This window comes from Protomyctophum bolini, assembly GCF_963924005.1.
Source record: "Protomyctophum bolini genome assembly, chromosome: 19".
Classification (NCBI taxonomy): Eukaryota; Metazoa; Chordata; class Actinopteri; order Myctophiformes; family Myctophidae; genus Protomyctophum; species Protomyctophum bolini.
Window position 1 is genome coordinate 20,072,690 of NC_137880.1, and position 24,114 is coordinate 20,096,803.

General features: G+C 42.6%; 1 protein-coding gene across 5 annotated transcripts in view; it reads right to left on the reverse strand.

The window, feature by feature from the left end:
* Positions 1-298: 298 nt before the first annotated feature.
* The window catches only part of aven (apoptosis, caspase activation inhibitor), a 32,714-nt gene continuing 8,898 nt past the window's right edge, over positions 299-24,114 (reverse strand). The window contains exons 3-7 of one of the 5 annotated variants that reach the window (XM_080790590.1): positions 4,248-4,318; positions 3,665-3,760; positions 2,905-3,226; positions 2,047-2,171; positions 299-1,965 (exon numbers count right to left, since the gene is read on the reverse strand). In XM_080790590.1, the coding sequence (XP_080646716.1) occupies positions 1,834-1,965; positions 2,047-2,171; positions 2,905-3,226; positions 3,665-3,760; positions 4,248-4,318 (746 nt within the window). In that variant the 3' untranslated portion in view covers positions 299-1,833. Of the gene's footprint in view, positions 2,172-2,904; positions 3,227-3,664; positions 3,761-4,247; positions 4,319-24,114 lie in introns of all 5 variants that reach the window. The other 4 variants (XM_080790588.1, XM_080790589.1, XM_080790587.1 and 1 more) reach the window with 4 other exon arrangements.

Consider the following 24,114-nt stretch of genomic DNA (forward strand, 5'->3'; position numbering starts at 1 on the left):
GCATACTATAGCGCGCCGTTTTTCATCATTTTTGATGATTTGACAAAAATGAAAAAATGAAAAAAACGATGGGTTATAGCCCATGTTTTTTGAAATTTTGAAAAAAAAAGTTATCCTCGTTTCTCATCATTTTGGACCAAAAGTGCATTATTGGCTATTTCCCCTAATATAAGCCCTCAATGGGGGTTGGGTTTTTGTGCTAATTCGCTTATTTCCATCGAAATAAGTGTTACGGTGTCAAAATGTGTTGAACCCAAAATGCAGAGTCACGACTAACAAACAGCGGAGTAGTGTTCAAACACTAATTTATTAATTAAATGCAGAACAAAGGCAGGCTAACGAAAAGGCAGAGGATAAGCAATCCCAAAAATGCACACACAAAAATAGGTACGAGCAAATTACCAGAGGTATTCAAGGCAGGGTCCAGAGGAACAGAGACACAGGCAAGAGCTCCAGGGTAGACATCATAACAACAATGTATGAACTGACAAAGTGTGAGTGCAATGAGTCAAGTTATATATGGGGCAGGCTGATTGTCAAAGTGTTCACAGGTGGGATGACGAGGGGGTTGGAGACAGGTGAGTGAACTGACTGTGTGAGTGGAAGGGAAAGTGGGAGTGGCCAGGTCTGACATGGTCTGTGGAGAGACAGATCCTAACAATAAGTAGTAAAGTGTGCCGCTTGGGATACTATTTACATTATGAAGAGAGGATATATACAAAATAAATGATAGCCCCATTCAATTCAATTCATTGAGGGCTTATGGTAGGGGAAATAGCCAATAATGCACTTTTGCACAAAATAACACCTGGACCTCTTTGGTGGGGACGTAACAACTACAAATAAAGGTAAGAAAGCCTTCTAGCATGGAATTCTCCTTTAAATCTTAACCCGTCATCTGAGGCGGTTTGGTGTCCATCGTGTTAAGTGCAATATTGGCTGAGATATAGTGAAAATCTATTTTTCGATAATGCACAGTTACCCCGACCACCCTGTAGGAGTCACTAGTACAGTGATCGCCCTCCACAACCGGCTTACCACCCACTAACACAGCCAAGAGTGTTTGCTGGAGCGCCTGGCAAAGCCAGGTGCACTGTACCCCTGTGCCACACAGACACCCAAATAAAATACTTGTTCAACCATACAACACAGCAGAAATCCAGGAATGGTGTAGAGCCGAATGGGGAATTGTACTGTGGGTTGTTTTAGAAAGTTCTGATCCTCCAGTCCAGTCCCATCTCTGTATGCATTAATTCAATAATAAAATCACACCTGTGTGAAGTGAGTGGTGCAACGCCGTGTGGGGGTCCCCAGGGGGCCCTGGAAGTTCCAGACCCACAGTAACGTGGCCAGGGTGCCGGGCCGGTTCCGGCGAGCCGCCCTGCGTCCGAAACGGTTGAGAAATGACAGTTACCTTGTGTGGGTCCCCAGGGGGTCCCTCTACTGTACTGTACTGTACTGTACCACCTCAAATCATCATATACAGTTAGTGTGTGTGTGTGTGTGTGTGTGTGTGTTAGTTAGGCTGCACAATAGTGACACTTGGTTGTGTCAAATCAAGTGAGGGCTGATCTTATCATAACGTAGATCATCATCTCATTCTGGCCAATCTGAATTTGCGTTCTCACCTTCGTCTTCAATGTTTGTGTTATGCAATGTTTTGTATTTACACTCAAAATTGTCCATTAATTGTCAATGGGATTTAATGTTTGTGTAGGAAAAGGTTTGTGTTTACACACACACACACACACACCAAAAGCTGGACATGGCAAAAGTTACTTAGAATTATCTTGATGAAGTGTTTTCTCTGTGAATTAACTCTGATGCTGAGGGTCAGGAGATCATGCTGTCAAGCCAGTCTTCCAGGTCATCCTCTGTCATCTCCTGTTTGACTAGAGCAGCCTCGGAGGGTGGAGCCACCTCCTCCTGTTTGACTGGCGCAGCCTTGGAGGGTGGAGCCACCTCCTCCTGTTTGACTGGCGCAGCCTCGGAGGGTGGAGCCACCTCCTCCTGTTTGACTGGAGCAGCCTCGGAGGGTGGAGCCACCTCCTCCTGTTTGACTGGCGCAGCCTCGGAGGGTGGAGCCACCTCCTCCTGTTTGACTGGCGCAGCCTTGAGGGGTGAAGCCACATCCTCTGGAACAGTCTCCACCCCTTCCTCAGGCTCTGCTGCTGATGTAGAAAAGCAAAACCACGGATGAGCAGTTGAGACGGATAACAGTCTAATTCCACACTAATTATCCATAATGTATGACTATGAATTATAGTCCTTTTCGAGGAGGGGTCCGAATCAATGAGGTCTCATTAGTGCATGAATGTGTGCATTAAAAATACTATTCAAAAAGAGTATATAATTAAAGATATTCCATCATCATCATTCTATAAGGCACCAAATCTGTCTGCAGAAGCTCTGTCCGGGGCATAACTCAGGTCAGGGAGTCTAAGACCAAATGGTCCCAGATCTGGACTGCTTGATTCAAATAACAATTAATTGGGAGGGGCTTATGGATACAGGAAAAAAAGTTGGAGTCAGAGTTGGAGGCACAGGATTCAAAATGTGGGTCTGGGGAGGAGCTACCGGGGGCTTTGCGTGACATTAGGGAAGAGGCCTAATTTAAAGATGGAAAAGGTCATAATGTTTATATGGTTGGCAACACGTGTGTGTCGTGGGTTCATTATTGGCTAAGCTTTGTAAACCATCTGTGTCGTGGGACAATATTTAAATAACATGAAAGTGGTTGGTTGGTGCTATACATAATAGTATACACTATATGCTATCGCGCATCTTCTTAAATGAAAAAAGGCTGCATTCTGGAGTCCTTTTGTCTAATATTATCAAAGCATAACTGCATTCTGTCAGTCACTTGCTTTGAATTAAAGAGTCAGCTAGTGAAACATGATGTACCTGCACACTGTTGACTGTGGGACAATGGAGCAGAGGTCTCTTCGTCCACAATGCTGACAGGCTGAGCTCCCGAGGAGGCTGACAGTGGCTTCTCTAAACCAAGTAGCTGGTCTAGCTCCTCATCCCCATCATCCACGGGCTTGGCTGCTTTACAAGAATCCTGAGGAGAAGGGCCCGACACAGGGCTTGTAACCTGGGAAACTCCCTGGCTCGTGTTTAGTCTTTTGAAAGCCGAGGCAGGTGGAGCGAACGAGGCAGCCATAGCCCCCAGGTCCTGTTTTGGTGGCATGGTCAAAATAGGCAGCTCTACTGGTGTCGATACCTGAAGGACAAAGGCTTGCGTAAATGACAGTGCTACAGTTGCAACAGAAGAAGCAGTGAGTTTTATCTCAATGGCAGAACAATGCAGATATTGGCAGAATATCATCATGAGTATATGTAGAAGCTAGATGTAGGCCCAACAAATGTCAGATTTGACTGGTACCGATACCGATACAAACATTTATATTATTTAACCACTTTAGACTTCAAAACATTACAAATTAATCCTTCAAAAAATACCAAATCTAAAAGCATGTGAGGTAGTTTTTACCCAGGTTAAAATCAGGACACAATCGGCCGCATTAACTGCCAATGTCAAATAATGGTCGATATATTGGTCGAGCTCTGGTAGAAACTCTCTCAATTCCAACAGCACATGGACAAAACATTTGACCTTCTGAACTGTAGTCTTATATGCAGTTCTAATTGGTTTGCATACCTGTACCAGCTCAGCCTCCAGGTTCAGTCTCTGATGGAGAGGCATTTCCTGGAGAGACTGTGCTAGTGCTGGAAGGTCCACAAACACAGCTGACATCTGCAGAAAGATGCACAGTGGTATGAAAACAGAAAAGGGTAACTCAATAACTGGCCTCCGTGTTTACGGCATATTACAGAATCCTGAGCATATTACAGAATCCTAATACTGATACAGAAGATCTCTTATTACGTGGCCAATACAAACTTTTCCATCTACTCTTTTAAGCCTAGTTCAGACCAAAGATATGCATATGTTTTAAGTGTGATTTATGCTTCATGGTTATGTCTGGGATCCATTGTGAGCTTGTAGGTCTGCTATTTTCACGACGTGACTCAGTCCTCTTAGTCCTCACCAATGATCATGATAAAATAGCACAATATGTTTCTACTCAGTTTGTCTCATAGGAGGGCTGTCACAAACAAGTATTAATAATAAACTACTAGCACCCCTCAAAAATAATAAATTAAATAAATGAATTTGATAACTGTTGAAGCCCTAAGTAGAAATAATCCCAAATAATCAGTTTACAGTATTATACATTTACCTGACTGGCCACCAAGGAGTCCATTTCCCAATCCTTCTCCTCTGAAAAACGGAACTGGGTGAAAGAATCCCCTGTAAAAGAGAGACAAACGGCTGGATGAGGTATCACTGTTAATGTACTGGTGACCGCAATCTGACTCTTTGTCATTTATACTCAATTACATACACATCCTTATACCGGTGGTTCTCAACCTGTTCTGGATCAGGGCCCACTCAAAGGCGTAACACAGCTGCCGTGTTAAGTGGTCAGATGGATGTAGATGGGATTTATTTTGATGATCAATCAATGTATTAATTAAAACAGAACACACTAGTTCAGTCAGGCTTCAACTGGCTTAACTCTTATTTCAGCAGTCTAATTGCTAACTAAAACACAAAAAATAAATAAGTGTCAAATGGCTCTATATTCTGATAGTACTCATTGCTATGGAGTGTTTGTTCAATAACAGGAGTTCCTGCACTACACATGTCTCTCCAGCTCTATATCAGAACAAAAAGACAAAAAACATTACTGGACATGATATGTACCCTGAGGTTTCAAGGCATAGAATATATTAACCCCTTAAAGAGAGGAAGGGACAGAGACCGGTTATTATTGCAACGTGAAGCATTTTGGATCCATTTCTTAAACACTGCATTTCCTAAAGGTCTAAATGAAGAATTGGTGTTAAACTGTTTTCTATGATTATCCTTTTTGTAATGTGGATTATGTGAGTTGAAATGAGATAATAATGATTTCTTATAATAATATGTATGTTCACTACTATGTATGCCTTTTTAATAATGAGACATGGCTGTATAGTCCCCTTTTAATTGAACAGAAATTCTATATAACCATGTCATTTCCGTTGCTATGCAAATTCTGACACGGACAAAGGCCTGCGCGCCGAAACGTGTCTGGATTGACTGCTGTTGCAGATCCTCATCATTATTAAATAAGACTCTTAATACTGAGAGTTCAGATTTCATTCTTTCATCTTTCATGTTCTCTTTGAATCTGCACCCAGCACACGCCTGAACCTTTAAAAGACTGTCTGAGTTGAGCGAGCCTTTTTCCCTTGAAGTGAAGCTGATAAATGACTACTCTCTCCTGAAACCTGAAATGTATTTTCTGATTATTAAAGAGCTGGAGAGACAGGGAGACCACTGTCACCTAATAAACACACTCTAACAAAGATTACCACAACAACAAAATGTTTTATTGGTATCACTTTTTAATATTGTTACTTTTTATGTTATCATAAAACTCTTGTGCTTTGGCAATTATTTGTGGGGCCACTTGCAATACCCCACTTGTGGGCCCTTGAGGGCCCCGGGTCCAAGTTTGTTAACTTTGCATTCAAGCCTGTTTGATCAGCCCAATTCCAATGCTCCGTGAGGCAATTAACGTCTAAAACCACAAATGAGTGTTTCTCTGGTAACGGAAAAGCCGTCAATAAGTGTGGACAAATTGCCGATCAATACGGAAGATAAAGGCCTGCAGGTTTTTATACTACATGGTTTCCAGACACCAATTAAATGAGAGCCTTTTCAACAAAAGCAGTGGGTTATGTCATCAATAAGACTTCAAAACACATGGGTGCCATACATGAAGAAAGACACCAATTATCCCTTAAAATCTATTGCTTTGTTGACTGATGTCCCCCGAGAGTCTAAACTTGGCCCCCTCCTTTTCCCCCCTCTATACCAAATCTCTTTGATGATCTACAAGCTCACAACACATCCCGTTGTGACGGGTTGCTGGCTTGTAGATCTGATACTTTCAACAAATGTTTACCTGTACCTATATTTACATGCCCAGAATATGGATGCTACTGAAGGAAGTGTGGTGTGTGTCTGTGTGGTCTTTCGTCAAAAACCACCAGATGAGAAGAGCAAATCGATTAGAATTAAGAAATATTACACAGTATGAATAAACACTGCTGCTTTGTTAGTCTGCTCTGGCACTACATCCAAAACATCATGGACGCTCTGGCTTTGTGCCAACAGTCACTAGACTAGAGCAATCAAATGGACCCGTTCCAGGGTTCATTTTGCACTAGAGCAAGATGGAGGTCAGAGGGGAAATGCCACGGGAGGCTTTTTGTCTGCAGGCCGTGTTCCTGCTGTCAATCCAGCACATGGCGGAAGATGTATGGATGAAGGCGATAACGAGGCCACACAATGACTGCAGGCAGACAGATAAGACAGTGAATGGGAATATGACATTTGTCTGTTGGTTGTGGGAGCAATGGCCTTTGCAGGTGTGGCATGAAAAGGTACACTTATCAGGTGTTCTGCTCTGGTGCGATCAGCGACTGTTTTTTTTCCCTTAACTGGGAAAGAACTGTTACAGTGAAAATCCACCGTAGAATCCAAATCATGTTCTTCATTTATTTCACGAGTGGGGCAAATCTGTGTTTTCACCACAATACTACTTTTCTTCCAAACTAGAATTAAGAATTTTAACTTAATCCAAAACTTAATACTGAAATAAATTGGGAGATGGGCTTTGTGGACTGGACCGATCTGGACCGATCACCACAGAATCTTGTGTGCACAACCAGAAGGCCAAATAAACACTACCAATGATTTTCCACATACAGTATTTTTTATTGTTTTTGGAAATAATAATAATAAATAAATTACATTTTAGAATTCAATGATTCGGCTGAAACCGTGCCCAAATATTGACCCCATGTTGTTAAGGTTTTCCAGCACTCTTTAGTCTCATTTCTAGATTTGGTGGACTTTGGACTATTGGTTACAAACGTACACAGTAATAATTAAATCCCAGAATTAAACTCACACCGAGTTATCTGTTCATCAAGTTCATAGGAATCTATTGTTCTTATTCTCTCTCCCGTTCCGTTGGCGTCTTTCTCTCTCCCACTCCAGTTCTCTCCATATAAGATCTGCCCCAACCTTGGCCCACCTTCACCCCTCAGCCCACCTTCACCCCTCAGCCCACCTTCACTCCTCAGCCCACCTTCACCCCTCAGCCCACCTTCACCCCTCAGCCCACCTTCACCCCTCAGCCCACCTTCACCCCTCAGCCCACCTTCACTCCTCAGCCCACCTTCACCCCTCAGCCCACCTTTACTCCTCAGCCCACCTTCACCCCTCAGCCCACCTTCACCCCTCAGCCCACCTTCACCCCTCAGCCCACCTTCACCCCTCAGCCCACCTTCACCCCTCAGCCCACCTTCACCCCTCAGCCCACCTTCACCCCTCAGCCCACCTTCACCCCTCAGCCCACCTTCACCCCTCAGCCCACCTTCACCGGCATGACGAAAGCAACGGCACAAAATTGCTGACGATGGCGAGCTGATAAAGTCCAGTGTCTGTCAACTTGATCTGTGCTCATGCAAATACCATGCATGTGGTTTAGAGGAACAGACACCAGCATGCCAACCACTGCCAGAAAGAATGAAGAGAAGCCTCTGTTAATGCTCCGTGGAAGAGGGCAGAGAGAGAGAGAGAGAGATGAAAGGTGTGACTTGTGCCTGTGGGTCCAAGCAGACTTCAGTGACTTAAGGTCTTTGCAGACTGGATGCGTTTTTCTGAAAACCGGCGGAAAAACACTGCTAAAAATCCGGAAAACGCAGCAGTCTGCCGGGACCTTTAAATCCTTGGTCTGATCTTGGCTAAAACCTGCATCTTATGTCAGGCCTCAAGTAAAGGCCACATAAACATGTTTTCAGATGTGTAGTGTAGAAATATAAGCTGTAGCAAGCTTTGCATACAACACCAGATCGGGCTGTATTTTGCGTGTCTTAAGTACCAGGTCTTATTACCTAACTTGAGTAAAATAAAGACCTGGAGGCGTGATCAATGCTCTTTGGCCACTCAGAATAGCCAAATGGCATTGATCACGCCTCCAGGTCTTTAGTTTACTCAAGTTAGGTAATAAGACCTGGTACTTAAGACACGCAAAATACAGCCCAGAAGTATCACATGACATCAAATAGTTCATGTGAGCCTAAATGCATCATAAAGTGTGTCCCATGTTATTTCAGCACACACAAAAATATATCACCACAGTACAAATCTAGAAACTACCTCACCAGTCGCCATGAAGGCCTGTTTTGTAGTCCGTCTCTTATGAAATGGTATTATTGTAAAAATGAGTTAATGGCAGAGGTGGACATCAAGTAAATCTGTTCTTAAGTACAAATTTTGTACTCAAGTCAGTTTCTTAAGTAGAAATTCTGTACTGTACTGTCTGTACTGTCTGTACTGTACTTATGCCCACCTCTGGTTAATGGTAACTATTCATACTGTGGATAAATACCATTAGTCATATTTAGTCAGGCCAAGTGGCTACAGTACGTTAGCATTGTGTAACTCCAGTGAAGTGTCCCATCTCTTGACATATTGCGGGCAGACACCCACGTTAACAGATTTGGTTTCACCACCAGCAGTCTGGAAGTGTTATCTGTGGCTCTACAACATTGCACTATCCTCTCAGCATTTATATTCGGATCCGTTCTCCCGTCTTCACTCGCCTCGCTCCCTGACCTTCTGTTCCACACTGCTATTTTCCTGCTGCACACCACGTGTTCGCACCCAATCATCATTCATCTCCAACTCTGGCCTATTGAGAGGCCCTTGTTCTGCTTTGAGAGCTACTGTGTACTAGAGCTGGCCTGGCACACACAGAAGGAAGGTAGAGATTACTGCAATCTAGCCGTCCTTGAACAGGATTGTGTTCACAAAATGGTGTGTGTTGTGAGTTGTGACAAGATTACAGTAAAGTCATTACAACAAGATTAAACATATAAAAGCAGGCCCTAAAGGCTGGGCTGCTCCTTACACTGAGGCACTTGAAGAACATATTGTCCAGGAATGAGGAGGTCTATCCCATTTGCACTACATGTGATTTAGTACCTCTTATAATAATAAGATACAGATTTTAACATGCTGCTTTCTCAGTGTTCATCTTGTTTACTGCTAATTCTTTTCTTCTCCCAGAGCAAACATGGAAGACTGAATTAACACAAGTTTCACCTCACCGTTGCCTGCAACTGTGACAATGAAGTTGATTTGATTGATTTTAATTATATATATTTTTTAAACTTTATTTAACCAGTAAAACACATTGAGTCTAGGCTACTACACATCCACAGATTCAGCACATATGCAGATGTTTGACTGTACATTGCACTGACTAGACACCTGGAAGATGGATTGTTGAGGTGGAGCATAACACCTACTACTTCTTATCCCACTACATTGTTACCTAGTAAGCTGTGCTACTCATACACTGAGATGGCCAGGATCGAACACAGAAGACCCTGTGGTCCAAAGGCGAGTGCTCTACCAACGAGCTACCCAGACACACATCAGGGTTGAGTGGTCAATGAAGCATACTACTGCACATTGGAGGAAGCCCTTGCATGTGCAACATCATGTGAAACACACAGATGCAGACAAGCACGTCAACCTTGGTAACCTGTGTGCCCAGCAGAAACACTGACATCCTGTATGTGACAGTGTGTCATTGTTGTCACCACACACACACACACACACACACACACACACACACACACACACATGCAAGAAAGCGCTCACGCCCATGTTGACGTGACCATGCCTTTAAAGAGTACACTTCACTGGCGATGGGGACAAACTAACCAACAGTAGCAAAGCTCACAAGCTGGCAGGCTGCCAGCTGTGTAAGCCTGAGGGAATGGAGCTGCGGTGCGTGGAATTAACTCAGATTTGGAATGCTCCCTGAAGCAAAGACCGGTTGGACGAGGCAAAGCAGGTAGACAAACAAAATTGACAGCAAAATACTTCCTTTTCAAGGAGGAACCCTGGATATAACAGGCAGCGGTTTCTCCCACATCTATTCATAAGTGTTACTGCATCTGCTGCGACACACACACGACCATCTACATTTTAGATGGTCATGTCCTTCTGGGCGGCTTTCCCGATCATTTCACCTAATATAGCAGTTTTTAGATTCTGAAAGCTGCTATATTAGGTGAAGGGGGCCTATTTTCGCCATGCTATACCCCTTATCCCTAAACATATTTGCCTTTTTCCCCCTTATTTTTCCTATTTTGAAAACATTTTAAAATCGTTCAACTAACCGATCTACATTATCACGTTGTGAGCTTGTTTTTCAAATGAGTAAAAAAGGCAAAGATGTTTAGGGATAAGGGGTATAGCACTGGCCACTGGCCCCTTGGTGTAACAGCAGAGGGCCAAGGATAGAGCCCTGGTCTATTATGTAGGGTTTAAGTTGTCAAAAGAAGAGCCAATAAATAGCAGAAGTGACTTCACTTTTAACAGCTTGTAGTCAAGTTTACAGTCCTCTAGTTTACTAATGTCAGACCTAGTTACAGTATGATTAGGTCTCAAAAAACAAAACAAATAAATCTGAACCCTGGTAGTCAACAAATCAATTTGCAATTTACAATTTAGGCATTTAGCAGACGCTCTTAATCCAGAGCGACTTACATTAAGCAAGAACAAAAAAGCATGGGAATACATCACATAAAAACATTTATCATGAAACATGCGTAAGCTAAGAAAGTAACAGTGGAATATCTATAATGAAACTATACATATAAGCTATACATCTATACTACTATGCTATACATATGTACTATGACGTGCTATGACTACATACAATGCACTTATGCTGTCTACATAACATGCTATAAGTCTGTATCAAATGCTATCTAAGTCTACAGAATTGCTATCTTAAGGTGGGTTAAGTGCTATGGGCCATGATGGAGTCTGAAAAGGTGGGTTTTCAGACTACGGCGGAAGATTGGGAGTGATGCTGCAGTTCTGACTGCAATGGGAAGTGCATTCCACAGTTTTGGAGCTAGAAGGGAGAAGAGTTTGGGACGTGTGGAGCGTTGTCCCGGCGTTTTTAGTGAGGGTACTTCCAGCTTCCCTGCGTTGGCTGATCTGAGTGAGCGGGAGGGTTTGTAGGGTTCGATCATACTTGCAAGATATGGGGGAGCCATACCTTTGGTTGCTTTGAATGCCAGCATCAGAGTTTTGTATTCTGTGCGGGCAGCGACCGGGAGCCAGTGGAGGGAGCGGAGCAGGGGAGAGACATGTGAGAATTTTGGCTGGTTGAAGACCAAGCGAGCACCAAGCGAGCACAATAATCTGCAGAATGTATGTAACAGAGAGAATAATATTTAGTCTACACTGGCAATGTGACAGCTCTCTGCATAAACTAGCTTACTAATATATGTGGCACATATTTTGCTTGAAATCTCAAAAAAAGATGTTACCATCTGTGAATTTTTACTTTGTCTGCAAAACATGATTAATGAAGGATAAATTATGGGAGATAGAGTGCAGATCTGGAATCTGTCTTTTAAACATGCACAAAGAAGGCTGCACCAAGAAAACCAATAAGCTACAGGGAGACAACAATTTACCAACATTGTTCGCCGTTAAGGCAAACCCAAGCAACCACCCTGTATATTGCCATCCTTTTACAACATTATCTCGATGGGGTTCACACATTCTACCATGCCAAGGACACTCAAATATAAAATATTGGCTGCAGCCCCCTGCTGTGAAACGGCTTAAAAAAATAATAATAAAAGAAAATAGTGAAAATCAATAAGCTCACGTTTTGTATTTTCTTTTTGAACACCTAACTAAACCATGGGGGGCATTGCAGTATACTATGAAATGTAGAGCTGAAGGATGAATGACCCATAGTGCTGCAGTTCCCTGTGGCTAGCGTACAGTAGGTCAAGGCGACAGCCGCAGAGGGAAAAATAGCTGGCTTGAAGGCAAAGAAAGGCCTTGAATTGTATGACCAAGTAAACAGCAATTATAAAATGTATCCAACTCTTTGTCCAATTCTATACACATTACACACTGCTACCTCCCTATTTCTTTGTGAGTGACGTGTCGGGTGACTGTTTATACAGTGAATGAGCTATGCAGGGCTATCAAGGGGGATGCAAACAAGGGATGAATACATTTGAATGGCTGCCGTGTTCCACTAGCTGGGAGCAATTTTAGTGTGGCTGTGTGTTGTTGTGAAGATGTCAGGTAGAAATGGCTTGGAGTTAACACCCCGAGTGCACAGGACGAAGTTCACTGTCTTTTGAATTAGTAACGCCCAGGACGAAGATTGATCAAAAGGACGGAGATTATTGATATCAAAACCGATCACATCGCTCCACAGGCTGGGAGCATCTGTTGCGCAAAATTCAATGTTGCGCAACAGTGGGACATCGTCGAAAATGTTAAATGTTAAATAACTCTTGATCTAAATCCTCCCATCCAATTCTAAGCAAAGGTTATGTGTTAGAGTGTTTTGGCTACAGCTGCTTCAGCCACATCCGGGATATCATCCGGTCGGTCGGGAAATGTGCTCCGCTGCTATAAATGGCTGGGCGCTATGACTTAATGGATTAAATAACCCCAAGCGTTTGGGGTGTTAACTGGGCTTTTGCTGTACTTCAGGCATTTAATAATCATCCATCTTGATTCTAAGTCTAAGGTCAAGTTCCTTTGTGAATCTAGGTCACCTGGGGTTTATCGAATGTGAGACATATCTATATATAGTATAGTATAGTATAGTATAGTATGTCTAGAGAAATAACCAGAGGGATCGATTTAACGTTATATGACCTGGGTAATTAATCCACAGAGTTTTGCCATGGGCACAGAGTTTTGGCATGGGCAACTGGAAATGTTACATTTGGGTGGCCTGTGGCCACAGCTATATGTTTGAGATCAACACCATTGCACAGTGATAAAGCTGCAGGTAAACAACTGTTGTGATTAATCAAAAAGGCTTTTAGGAACCATGCATATAGAGATAATGGGCCATCATTATCAAGTATGGCTTGTTATTTACCACAAGACAAGTGTGGCAGTGTGGGAGGTTTAATTATCTTTAATTGAAGCAAAGAACCATACCATAAAATGAACCAAAAGGACCCTTACGGCTATCAGTGGGTGGATTATTTTTGTATTTAATCTGGCAGTTAATTGGACCAGGATAGTGTCACAGAGGCGTGTGTAGGTGGAGGCCTGCAATTTTCCCACTAGACAGAAATGGAGCTGTGAGCCTGGGCCATAGCTCAATGGTCCAGGCACCTTGGCTGGTAATCCAGTCTGGCAGTGTGCCGTGCGTTCGACTCCCGATCCTAAAGGCCTTTACTGCATGTCACTCCCTCATCTCTCTCCCCATTTCCTGTTAGCCTACTGTCCGTCCCTCCATAAAAAGAATATGAAATAAAGGCGAAAGCCACAAAAAAACATTAGCTTCCTTAGGGGTCCATAGTGCATGCATCACATCCCCGCCACTGCATTCTCCTGATGATCAATACTGCGCTTCGCTGGCCTGGTGGTTCATTCCAGGCGGACTTCTAGCCTCCAAGTCTCGTCACAGAACACCCTCACAAAGACATGAGCACATGAAAGAAAGACTTTCACACAAACATGCAGTGTTGTGCCTTCTCAATCAATTCAATCAAACAGACTGATGCTGACTACATGCAGTATAGCTCTAAAAAGGTATAGCTCAAAGTGGCTTTAATCAATACAAAGGGGTGTGGGGATGGGAATGTGATGAGCTACGTCACAGTATCTTCCATTATACTGATTTAACCATGACTATACTGAACACTTCGACATTCGCATGTTGGAAACATTGGGATTATCGATTTATTCATTAATTGATAACCTTATCGATCAATTTACCGGTTAGTTGATAAGCTGCGTTTTGTTATTTATTATTGAGACCTTAATTTCCCTCAATAATGTCTAACAAAAATCTACATTTTGCTGATATACAGAAAGACAAAAGGCATATTATATTCCGTAATCAAATATTTTTTTGATCATTTGAGAATACAGAGCCAGGAAATGGGATCTCTGCAAAAGCGTCTCATGCAAAAGCAGAGACGTTTCTGTTGCTACCAAAGTGGGGGGGGACTTTTTTTTAACCGTCCCACATGTGCGTACCTCGGCCCACTACTTTTACTTTGCTTTCCATTTTTGCTACTTCTACTCTCCCGGGGTCCCCCATAGTTAGTGTTGAAGTGTCCTTGAGCAAGACACTGAACCCCTAATTGCTCCCGATGTGCAGGTTGGTGCCTTGCATGGTTTCTTCCGCCATCCGCTTTGGATGCTGTCACGAGTGGTTGCATTTGGGTTCAAACCATTTTTTACAGTCTATGGTTCAAACACAACTCAGTCATAACAACTTAGGTACTTAAAGTATGTAGTAGTGATGCCAATACTTTTGTACATCCCACCCCTTCCCCATACATACAAAGTCAAAGAGTGCACTCCTGGACCTTCACTGCATTTGTACTATTTATACTACTTTCTTTTGGGTTGCAGCGACCCCACATTGTTTCTTTAGGAAAAGGAAAATATTTTCTAGTTGTTTACTGTTACGTTTAATTGAATAATTTAGTGATTAATCGATTAACTACTAACATCATTAATTGGGAATGCTGGAAACACTGGGACTGCTTCACAGAACGCTCATTCACATCAGCACTACAGCCTATCTGTAGGCAGGAAGAATGACAAACTTCTACATCTTTAGAGTAGGTAAGATGAGCCAACATAACACTGGCCCTTGAGCTTACCTGAACAACTCTATGTGAGGTTGATGGCATGTTGTGTTGTGCAACATGTGACCCTGGGATAGTCTCATTGTGTCAGGAGCATTTGTCCAGCTGTTGTCAATGCAAACCACAGTGGACATTGCTTCGTTGTCTGAAAGGCGAAATAGCAACTGAATAAAAAAAGCACCCACTCATAAAATTATTACGTTGAAATGGATGTAGCCGTAAGCAGTGCACGTACACAAAGGAGCCATCATCTTTGACCAAACACTGTCAATATCAATATTGATCACTCCCTAGGTATTGATCTATTCCATGTTAAACCTCATTCCTATAATGATGTTATTGCACACAACTCATTATTGAGGCTAAATGGAACTGGAGGGGAAAGTATGGTTCTGCCATCACACAATATAGATCACATCTACACCTTAACTCATTAAAACCAGGAAAGTGTCATTTTAGATTTTAGCTTTGCTAAATAACAGTGATGCAGCGTGTCACTTTGTGCTGCGCTGCAAGCTTGTACACCTGCTATTTTAGAGTTTTTGAGGGGTCTGGCTTTCACTCATGACGTCATGTGGCAGCCAAGTCTATGGACTTTGAATGTTTGTCTTTAATGTCTTAACACTTATACTGCCCGGGGTCAGTTAATAATATTTGCAGCCCTACTTAGTTTATTCATGAAGGAAAGACACCCAGAATGACCTGACCATCTGAAAGCTGCTATATTAGGTGATCTGGGGCCCTATTTTCGCCATGCTATAGACGTTATCTCTAAACCTTTTTGCCTTCTTTTTTTTGCTATTTTGAAGAAAAATAAATGTGTTCAACTTGCCAATCTACATCGACACGTTGTGAGCTTGAAGATTGGCTGTTTGCACTATTCAAAAATGTTTTTGAAAATAGTAAAAAAGGCAAAGACATTTTTCTTTTAGGGATAAGGGGTATAGCACTGGTAAAATGGGGCCCTTGGTGTAAAAGCAGAGGGCCAAGGATAGAGCCCTGGGGGACCATGGTCAATTATGTAGGGTTTAAGTGGTCAAAAGAAGCGCCAATAAATAGCAGAAGGGACTTCTTTACAACAGCTTTTAGTCAAGCTAGGTCTCAAAAAGAAAAAAAGAATAATCGGAACCCTGGTAGTCAACAAATCACACTCACAATAACACTGTGACTGGATCCTCTGCAGAATGTATGTAACAGAGAGAATAATATTTAGTCTACACTGGCAATGTGACAGCTCTCTGCATAAACTAGCTTACTAATAAACTACTAAACGCGTGTTGAATAGAATCGTAATCTGTGATTTAGATTCAGATAAATCAGCGTTAGAAGATTTTACCTCCCGTCCGTTATAATGGAGGGGGGAATACCAACGACTTCCGGTTTTGAATGCTGTGCCATAGACTCTTACACACTGTAGTGTGTTGCTCGGCGATATCAAACAATTATAAAGCTATTAAAAGACGAAGTTCTCTGTCCTGGTAAGTTAAAATGTTTAATAAGTAGCCCCCCAACCCCCCTCGGGTCTTAATTAATGGGCTAGAAACTGAATTAAATGCAGTTACATGAGCAGATCAAAATATACAATATATGCTTTTTAAACAACCCATTCACCAAGCATCAATTGTATATCGTTCCTCTCGTGACTCCTGTCTTTGAGTGAATTGAACATGCTCAGAAAAACTGAAAGCTAAAATGTAATACTGTACATATCACAGACATTCTGAGGATGTACTGTCTACAATACATCAATTGAATACATCAATAGAACATTCCTCAATGATGTACGTTTAGTCTCAACTTGACCCCAGCGCGCTGACAGACATAATGAAAAGCCTTGTGACTGCAGGTCTAGCTAACAGAAATGTTTCAGGCATAGCCAATTAACATCACAATTGATTTAAGGATAGAGCACTAAATAGAAGAAGAACAATTAATCTGCAAACAGCCTTGAAGAGGAAGCCGAGAGCTTCAAATACTAGTCCCCAGGTATGTCGGGGCGACTGTGCCCTGGCTCAGGAGGTAGAGCATGTCGTCCAATGATCCATGGGTCGGCGGTTCGAATCCCGCCTCCTCCTGTCTACATGTCGAAGTGTCCTTGGGCAAGACACTGAACCCCAAATTGCTCCCGATGTGCTGGTTGGTGCCTTGCATGGCTTCCGCCTCAATCAGTGTATGAATGTGTGTGTGAATGGGTGAATGTAATGCACAATCTATGTAAAGCGCCTTGGATAAAGGCGCTATATAAAATGCACCATTTACCATTTATGTTTTATGTTATGCAATCAATCGAGCTAGTAATAAGCCACAACCCATGGGGTTCACACACACACACACACACACACGAAGAAGCAATATTTCTTAAAAGATTGAGGTGCTCCAGTGGTGTTTACGTTTCTTTTATAGCAATTGAGTATTTTCGAGGGCACATAATATAATCATTAGAGTTTTTTTCATCGTCTAAACCCGCAGTCCAGTGTCACACTGTGAAGTGTGAATCCATTGCCGTTGTCATTTAGTTACGTGTCTATTGCAGTTATAGACCGATATGACTGGCCGGTTTCAGTCTATACCCAATTTGCTTGGTAAACCAAATGCTGTTCAAATATTAGGAGCGTGTAATTATAAGCCATCGTTTTCACTGCCACTCCCTCCACACAAACACACACACACACACACACACACACCTCGGCTCCCCCCTCCTCCTAGCATTTTTTTTTATCCACCTCTAGCACTCCTCTTCTTCTATACTTCCTCTCGCATGTTGCTCAGTGCCTCCTGATACATGACGAGCCTTCAGGCCCTGTGGGACTTTCTCTTCACAGCTCCATCTATTTGTGACATGCTGTAGCGAGTCCAACAGTGTGCTGTGCAGTGTGCACCGAGGCAAAGCCAGATGCCACAGAAGTCAGGTAGAAGACGTCATCTGACCCATGTATGGAGCACCAGCGCAAACTTAAAAAAAATATATAAATTAAATCTAAGCTTAACCGACTCGACCTGCTCCCTGCTCCTTCTGATTCTTCAGAGAAGATGGTGATAAGATGAGATTATGCATGCGCTTACAGTTACACTGCCATCGCACTGAGGACATTGATACTGCTATTGTGGTTAACCCACTCTGATGGGAAGAAAATGTATCAGAGCAGTACCGGACGTCGGGGACGAAGAACTCCTTCTCCTTCTTCTGGTTTTTGGTACAAATGATGAAAGCAGCTTCACCAGGATGGAAAATACTCGATGTCTGGGAAGGGTGATCACACCATCCTGTGTGATATATAACCTACCTGAACGGTCACTTGTGGATTCCAGCATTGTTTGATGGGAAATGATTCAGTGACAGAGAGAGGCACACACACACAGACAGATAAAGAGAGAGAATAAGAGAAGGACAGAAACGAAGTGTGGAGCGGAGGAGAGAGAGTCACAGAAAGCACTGACACAGTCTCAAGGAGTAAGAAGCCACAGTACTGAACTGAATCAGAGGTAAAGGAAAACAGTGAAACAAAGATCACATCCCTCTGCTGCATTAGGACCCTGTTCTATACTCACGCTTTTGGAGCCATATAGGGTAAGTGACTTCTCTATTTGACTCAACTCTTATACCAGGCAATTACAAAGGCAATGTTTTAAATAATTTAACTAATGTACCTAGTTTTGTCATTATTATATTTTAATATTTTACTGTAATATTATAATACAGTGTGTGTGTGCGCGTGTGTCACACACACACACACACACACACACACACCTAACCTTAACAACCCTCTCCCAACCCTTAATGCACCCCTCACCAACCTTAATCTGGTCGTTTTAACACACCCCTCACCAACCTTAATCCTGTCGTTTTAACGCACCCCTCACCAACCTTAATCTGGTCGTTTTAACACACCCCTCACCAACCTTAATCCTGTCGTTTTAACGCACCCCTCACCAACCTTAATCTGGTCGTTTTAACACACCCCTCACCAACCTTAATCCTGTCGTTTTAACGCACCCCTCACCAACCTTAATCTGGTCGTTTTAACACACCCCTCACCAACCTTAATCCTGTCGTTTTAACGCACCCCTCACCAACCTTAATCTGGTCGTTTTAACGCACCCCTCACCAACCTTATGTCACTCTAACCAATGACTAGTCTAAACTAAGTATGCATCCACCATACAGCACAGTAGAAAATAGGGCTTATTAAGTGGTTAACAACCATAACTGTTATCAAGGTAGAAATGGTAAAGAGACCTTACTTAGAAGTGTATTTCATCCCCATGCCCAACGAACCTACAGTACAAGCGTAAGTGTAAACCTAAGAACACATACTGTGCTTTGGTTATTAATTCCTTCTTCCACTCTGGAATGGCCAACAATCAAGTATCCGTGACAAGGCTAGAACTTTAAAATGAATGCTGTGATTGAGACTATTCATCTCTGTTTGTTAGGGGGGGAAACATCCCTTGTACTGTCAATCTAGTTAGGTGAATCACTGAACGTTTTAATGTAATTTCCTTTAGTCTCATTAGGAATTAGTCCTGATAGGTGCCCATTAGTGGCCCTGGTAAACTACGGCTGCGGGGGAGGTGGATTGATCCTTGTGCTAATGTGTGTAACATGACGTTGGTTCTTCAACAACTGCCCAGCCGGAACAACAATCACACATGCGGCCACATCAGCAATTCCGCATGCAGAGACGAGGGCAAATGCAGTGCGTGCGTGCATCACTAGTAACACCAGCACGATCAACACCCAGCTGATGGACAGACAAGACTTGACACAAAAGCTTGAAGGCAACACAAGAGAGTTGCCTTAAGGCTTAACGGAACCATACAGTCATGGTCAATTAAAATTCCACGTCTCAAGTCTTCTCAAAGTTCTCAAGTCTGGGACAACCTTTTGTCTCAAAAGCACATCTTCAAAACACCCTTTTGATGGCAGTAAAGGATTTTTACAGTACTGTGCTTCATTGACTGGGGGTCTCCCAGGGTTTTATACTGAACATGGTTGTCACATGTTTGCCTAATTATTCCCCTCTCGTTCAAATCCCTTTGAGGAAAATAGCAGATCTACAAGCTCAAAACTCAACGGGTTATGATTATAGACTCTAGCTTTCATGTGGTTAAATAACTGAAGTTCAGTCAGTGCAAACTAAATAAATAGTCTGCAAAGTAAAAACATACTAAATAGTCTGCAAAGTAAAAACATACTAAATAGTCTGCAAAGTAAAAACACTTCATACAGATAATAAATATATCCGGTCTGGCTTGATATGAAAGGCTTATATAATAGAATGGGCGTGCAAGAGTCGCCGGCTGGAAGCACTTGGTGGAGTGTTTGGATTAGCACTAGGGTAGGGTTACAGTAGGTACACAACAGTCATTCAGTGACTACCAAACAACAGAAATCAACATAGCCTAGGTAGCATAGGTTTTTTCATTATTTGACCATTAAGATATTTTACAGCACTGTGTGCTTTTCATACGTTGACAAGTTTTATGGATATACTGATTTCCTTTTCCAGCAGCACATGGCACCTGCCCACAGAGCCAAATCGACTAGTAATAGGTGTACTGACCATGGCATAATGCTTGTGACCATGTGCTTAAAGGGACACTTCACCGTTTTTGCTAAATAATAATATATGTTAATGACGTTTACAAGATTTAGAACACTTTCCTGGGGTCTCTATGTGTGCAATATGTGGTTTTAGATATTATAGAGTTTAGCAGTGTCCATGATGTCAGACACGGGGCTCATTTAGTTCCTGGACTACATGTTGTCTCAGTAAGACAGCATGCCCCCCATCCACAAGGAGGAGCAGTGCACCAAAGCATTATGGGAATTGTAGTCCAGGAAAGAAGTGAGCCCAGTGTCTGACATCATGGACACTGCTAAAATCTAAAACCACATAAAGACCCCAGGAAAGTGTTCTAAATCTGCTAAACGTCATTAACATTTAACTTTTTTTTTTGCAAAAAGGGTGAAGTGTCCCTTTAACTGACTAGCCAACTGGCCTGACCTGAACCCCACAGAGAATCTAGGTTGTATTGTCAAGAGGAAGGTGTGAGACACTAGATTCAACAATACAAATTAACTTACGGCTGTTATCAAAGCAAACCTGGGCTTCCATAACACCTCAACAGTGCCACAGGCTCATCACCTCCTGGGGTGTAGAATATATGAATTATATTACAGAGGAAAATGTACTTTTCCATGATATTCACATTTTTTGAGAAGGAGCTGTGTATATATGCGTGGCTGCACTATTAACTTCCTGTCTAGTATAGAGTTTAAATTGACAGGTACAGCATCAGTCAAAAGGGAGACATCGAAGAGGAAGGATGGATGGGGAAGGAAAAGTAATGTAATCTCACCTGCCCTTCCTCTTTCATCACCACCACCATCATCATCATCACCACCACCACCACCATACTCAAGCCTGAATTTAACTCTGAGACTGCAAAAATTACTGGACCCATGATAGGATCCATCACTGGCCTAGTCACTTTATGTGACATTATGAAGCAATTGAATTAACCCATTGGAACGCATCTGTGTCACCTTATCTTTTAACCACTTTAACCATTATTTTAAACTTTAGCTATTGAAAAATAGCAGATCTACAAGCTCATAGCACAGCACAGAGTGTTGGTCTACAAGCTTGTAGATCTGCTTTTTTATCGTGAAAATGTGTGCAAATTCACAGCACCCCTCACCAATTCACTGCTTCAGGGAGGTCCCTGGAACAACAGATTTTCAGATGGGGGTCGGCGGCCAATTACATATACTTTATTCTTTCACAGCAAACGTTTCTAACTCAAATCTTTGCTTCAGGGAGGTCCCTGGAACAACATATTTTCAGATGGGGACCTTTGTATAATCTGGTCTCAGATCTCAATGGATTCATAATTAGGAGCCATGGGACGATGAGCTGGACTGAGGACTGAGTGTCTAAATTCCAATTCATACTTAGCCTACCTACAAGATAACAGCACATCACAGATGTGTTGTGAGCTTGTAGGTCTGCTGATTTCGACATGCACCGCCATCGTGTGATGGACGATAAGATGGGCCTTACAAAGCAAGTACATGTTACTAAGCAACAACCTCCTAAGGCTCCCATCTTACATGGAATTCGTAACATTGCTTGATAAAAAAGAATATCCATCACAGCCTCAGGCGATGAGGAAATGTTGCTGTTCTGTTCTGTTCTGTGTTTATTGCTCTGACAATGTTGTATTTTGTTGTATCTCGACGACACTGCAAATGAGGGCAACCTCATTTCTTTCGAGAATAAATAAAGGTTTGAATGAAAGGTGTCTAAAAGTGACAGGTGTCTAAAATCATGCAAGACTAGTCTTTGTCCCTCTCTCCGAGTCTCTTAATTACATCAACAAGTTTTTGTTCTTTTTTTCTCACTCTCCTTTCAAATTGGCCCTCCAGGCGCTCCCCTGGCGACCGCGGACCCCACTTTGAAATCCACTATCCTGAAAAAAAACAGACAGCTGAGCCCAACAAATCCTGGCAGAATAAACTACGCACTCTCTGACCTGTCTGAGCTACTGCATGTTGCCAAACTGAACAAAAGCTATTCAAATAGTACTGTATACAACCATACAAGCTCAGTGGACAAGTCCTGATTTCATGGCTGTAAGTGGCCAGGAAAACAAACGCCACTTGAGTATCTCCCTCCCACATACAATTAAGTGCCCTTGGGAGAGCGCCCGACACACGCTGTACAGCATGACTAATCTAACAAGTGGGCAAAACTGAAGGATGAGACATAGGAGTCAAACTAATTACACATTTGACGCTACCTCTAAAAACATGTAATTGCTTAACCACTCGTGTAGAAGAAAAACTCAAAAATGTTTCAAAAATAAAAACTGTCTGCATCATGCAGTTGTCTGTAAAGAAGGCACAATGATGCCCTGGATTTGTGTTTAAACCAGTGACTACACCACTCTCATTTGATGGGTGAGAGATCGTATTTGTTATGCAATACCTTCCCCACACAACAGGAGGTTCAAGACAAGTGAACTGAAATAAAAAGAGGAGGCCCTATACAAAACAAGATATTGTCTTAGCACATCATAGCACAGTTACTGGCAGGCACGTCAAACCATGTGAAAAAATAAAAGTACAAAACTCAAACACAACAAACAAGATCACACTTAGGGTCACTACTTTTCAAGGGTCAATCGGAAACCCAAACACAACCCGAACCCAATCTGAACCATTTGTTTTTCCTGGGTGAGGTTGATCCGCCCACCCGAACCCCCAATCATTGTGTCCGAAACTTACCTAAACCCACCCAACCTGCGGGTTATGCATTGACCTGCACAAAGTGTGCACATCTCTACCTGCTGGCCTCATTCCAAATTTGCCTTTTCAGAATGCCCTAATGAATTTGTTAATTAGCTGTATGAAACTATTTTTTTGGGGCTAAGACCAAAGGGTCTTTGGTCCCTTATTGTATTTGTCAGTTTTTTTCTTCTTCTTCTCCATCTCCCGCCAAAAATAGCAGTTCTGCCAAACGGTGAGGACACAAAGCCCACGACCATTGGCCAAAGGGTCAAGTCAAGTCAAAGTGCAGGTTTCGTAGTACACCCACGTCGCCACGGCATTTATAAAGTGATCGCAAACAGCTGATCCTTCCTTAATTTCGTTCTGACGTTAATAAATGTGACGGCTGAAATCTATCTGGCACGCCCTATGAAATCAAGCCTCGCCCTCGTTTTTGCGACATGAACAATTGCAATACGACGGCTGGTAAGTTTGGTAACCAGGGTTACAGGAAAAAATACGTTTCTCCCGTGCCTTGCTGCCCACACTCTTGACACACACACAGTCACACACACACACACGCAAAGAACGAACACCTGCATGAATTAAATAAAGTTGTAGGCCTACCCTGTACTCTGTTTCCCTCTCACCTCGCTTGCCTTGCATGTCCACGCATGCACGCATATACATGACACATCGACATCGCATCACCATGAATGGAATTAGTTTGTAGGCTGGCCTATATTAATTTTACCCATTCGTGCGCAGTGCACGGCGAAGACTGCACACTGCTGTGATATTAAAGTCCTGTAGGTGACTGCCGACATGATAGCCTAGCTCTCTCATGCAGCATGAGAGAGGCTATCATGTCGTCAAGGCAGTCATAATCAACGTTTATGTAGTGATTTCTGATTTGATCATTGATGAACGAATCATAAACATATGGATGAAGGCTTGCCGCTTGCATGTGTGCTGGTATGTGTTGGCGACGCACGCCGCGCGGTCCCGTCCTCCCGAGCCCCGAAAAT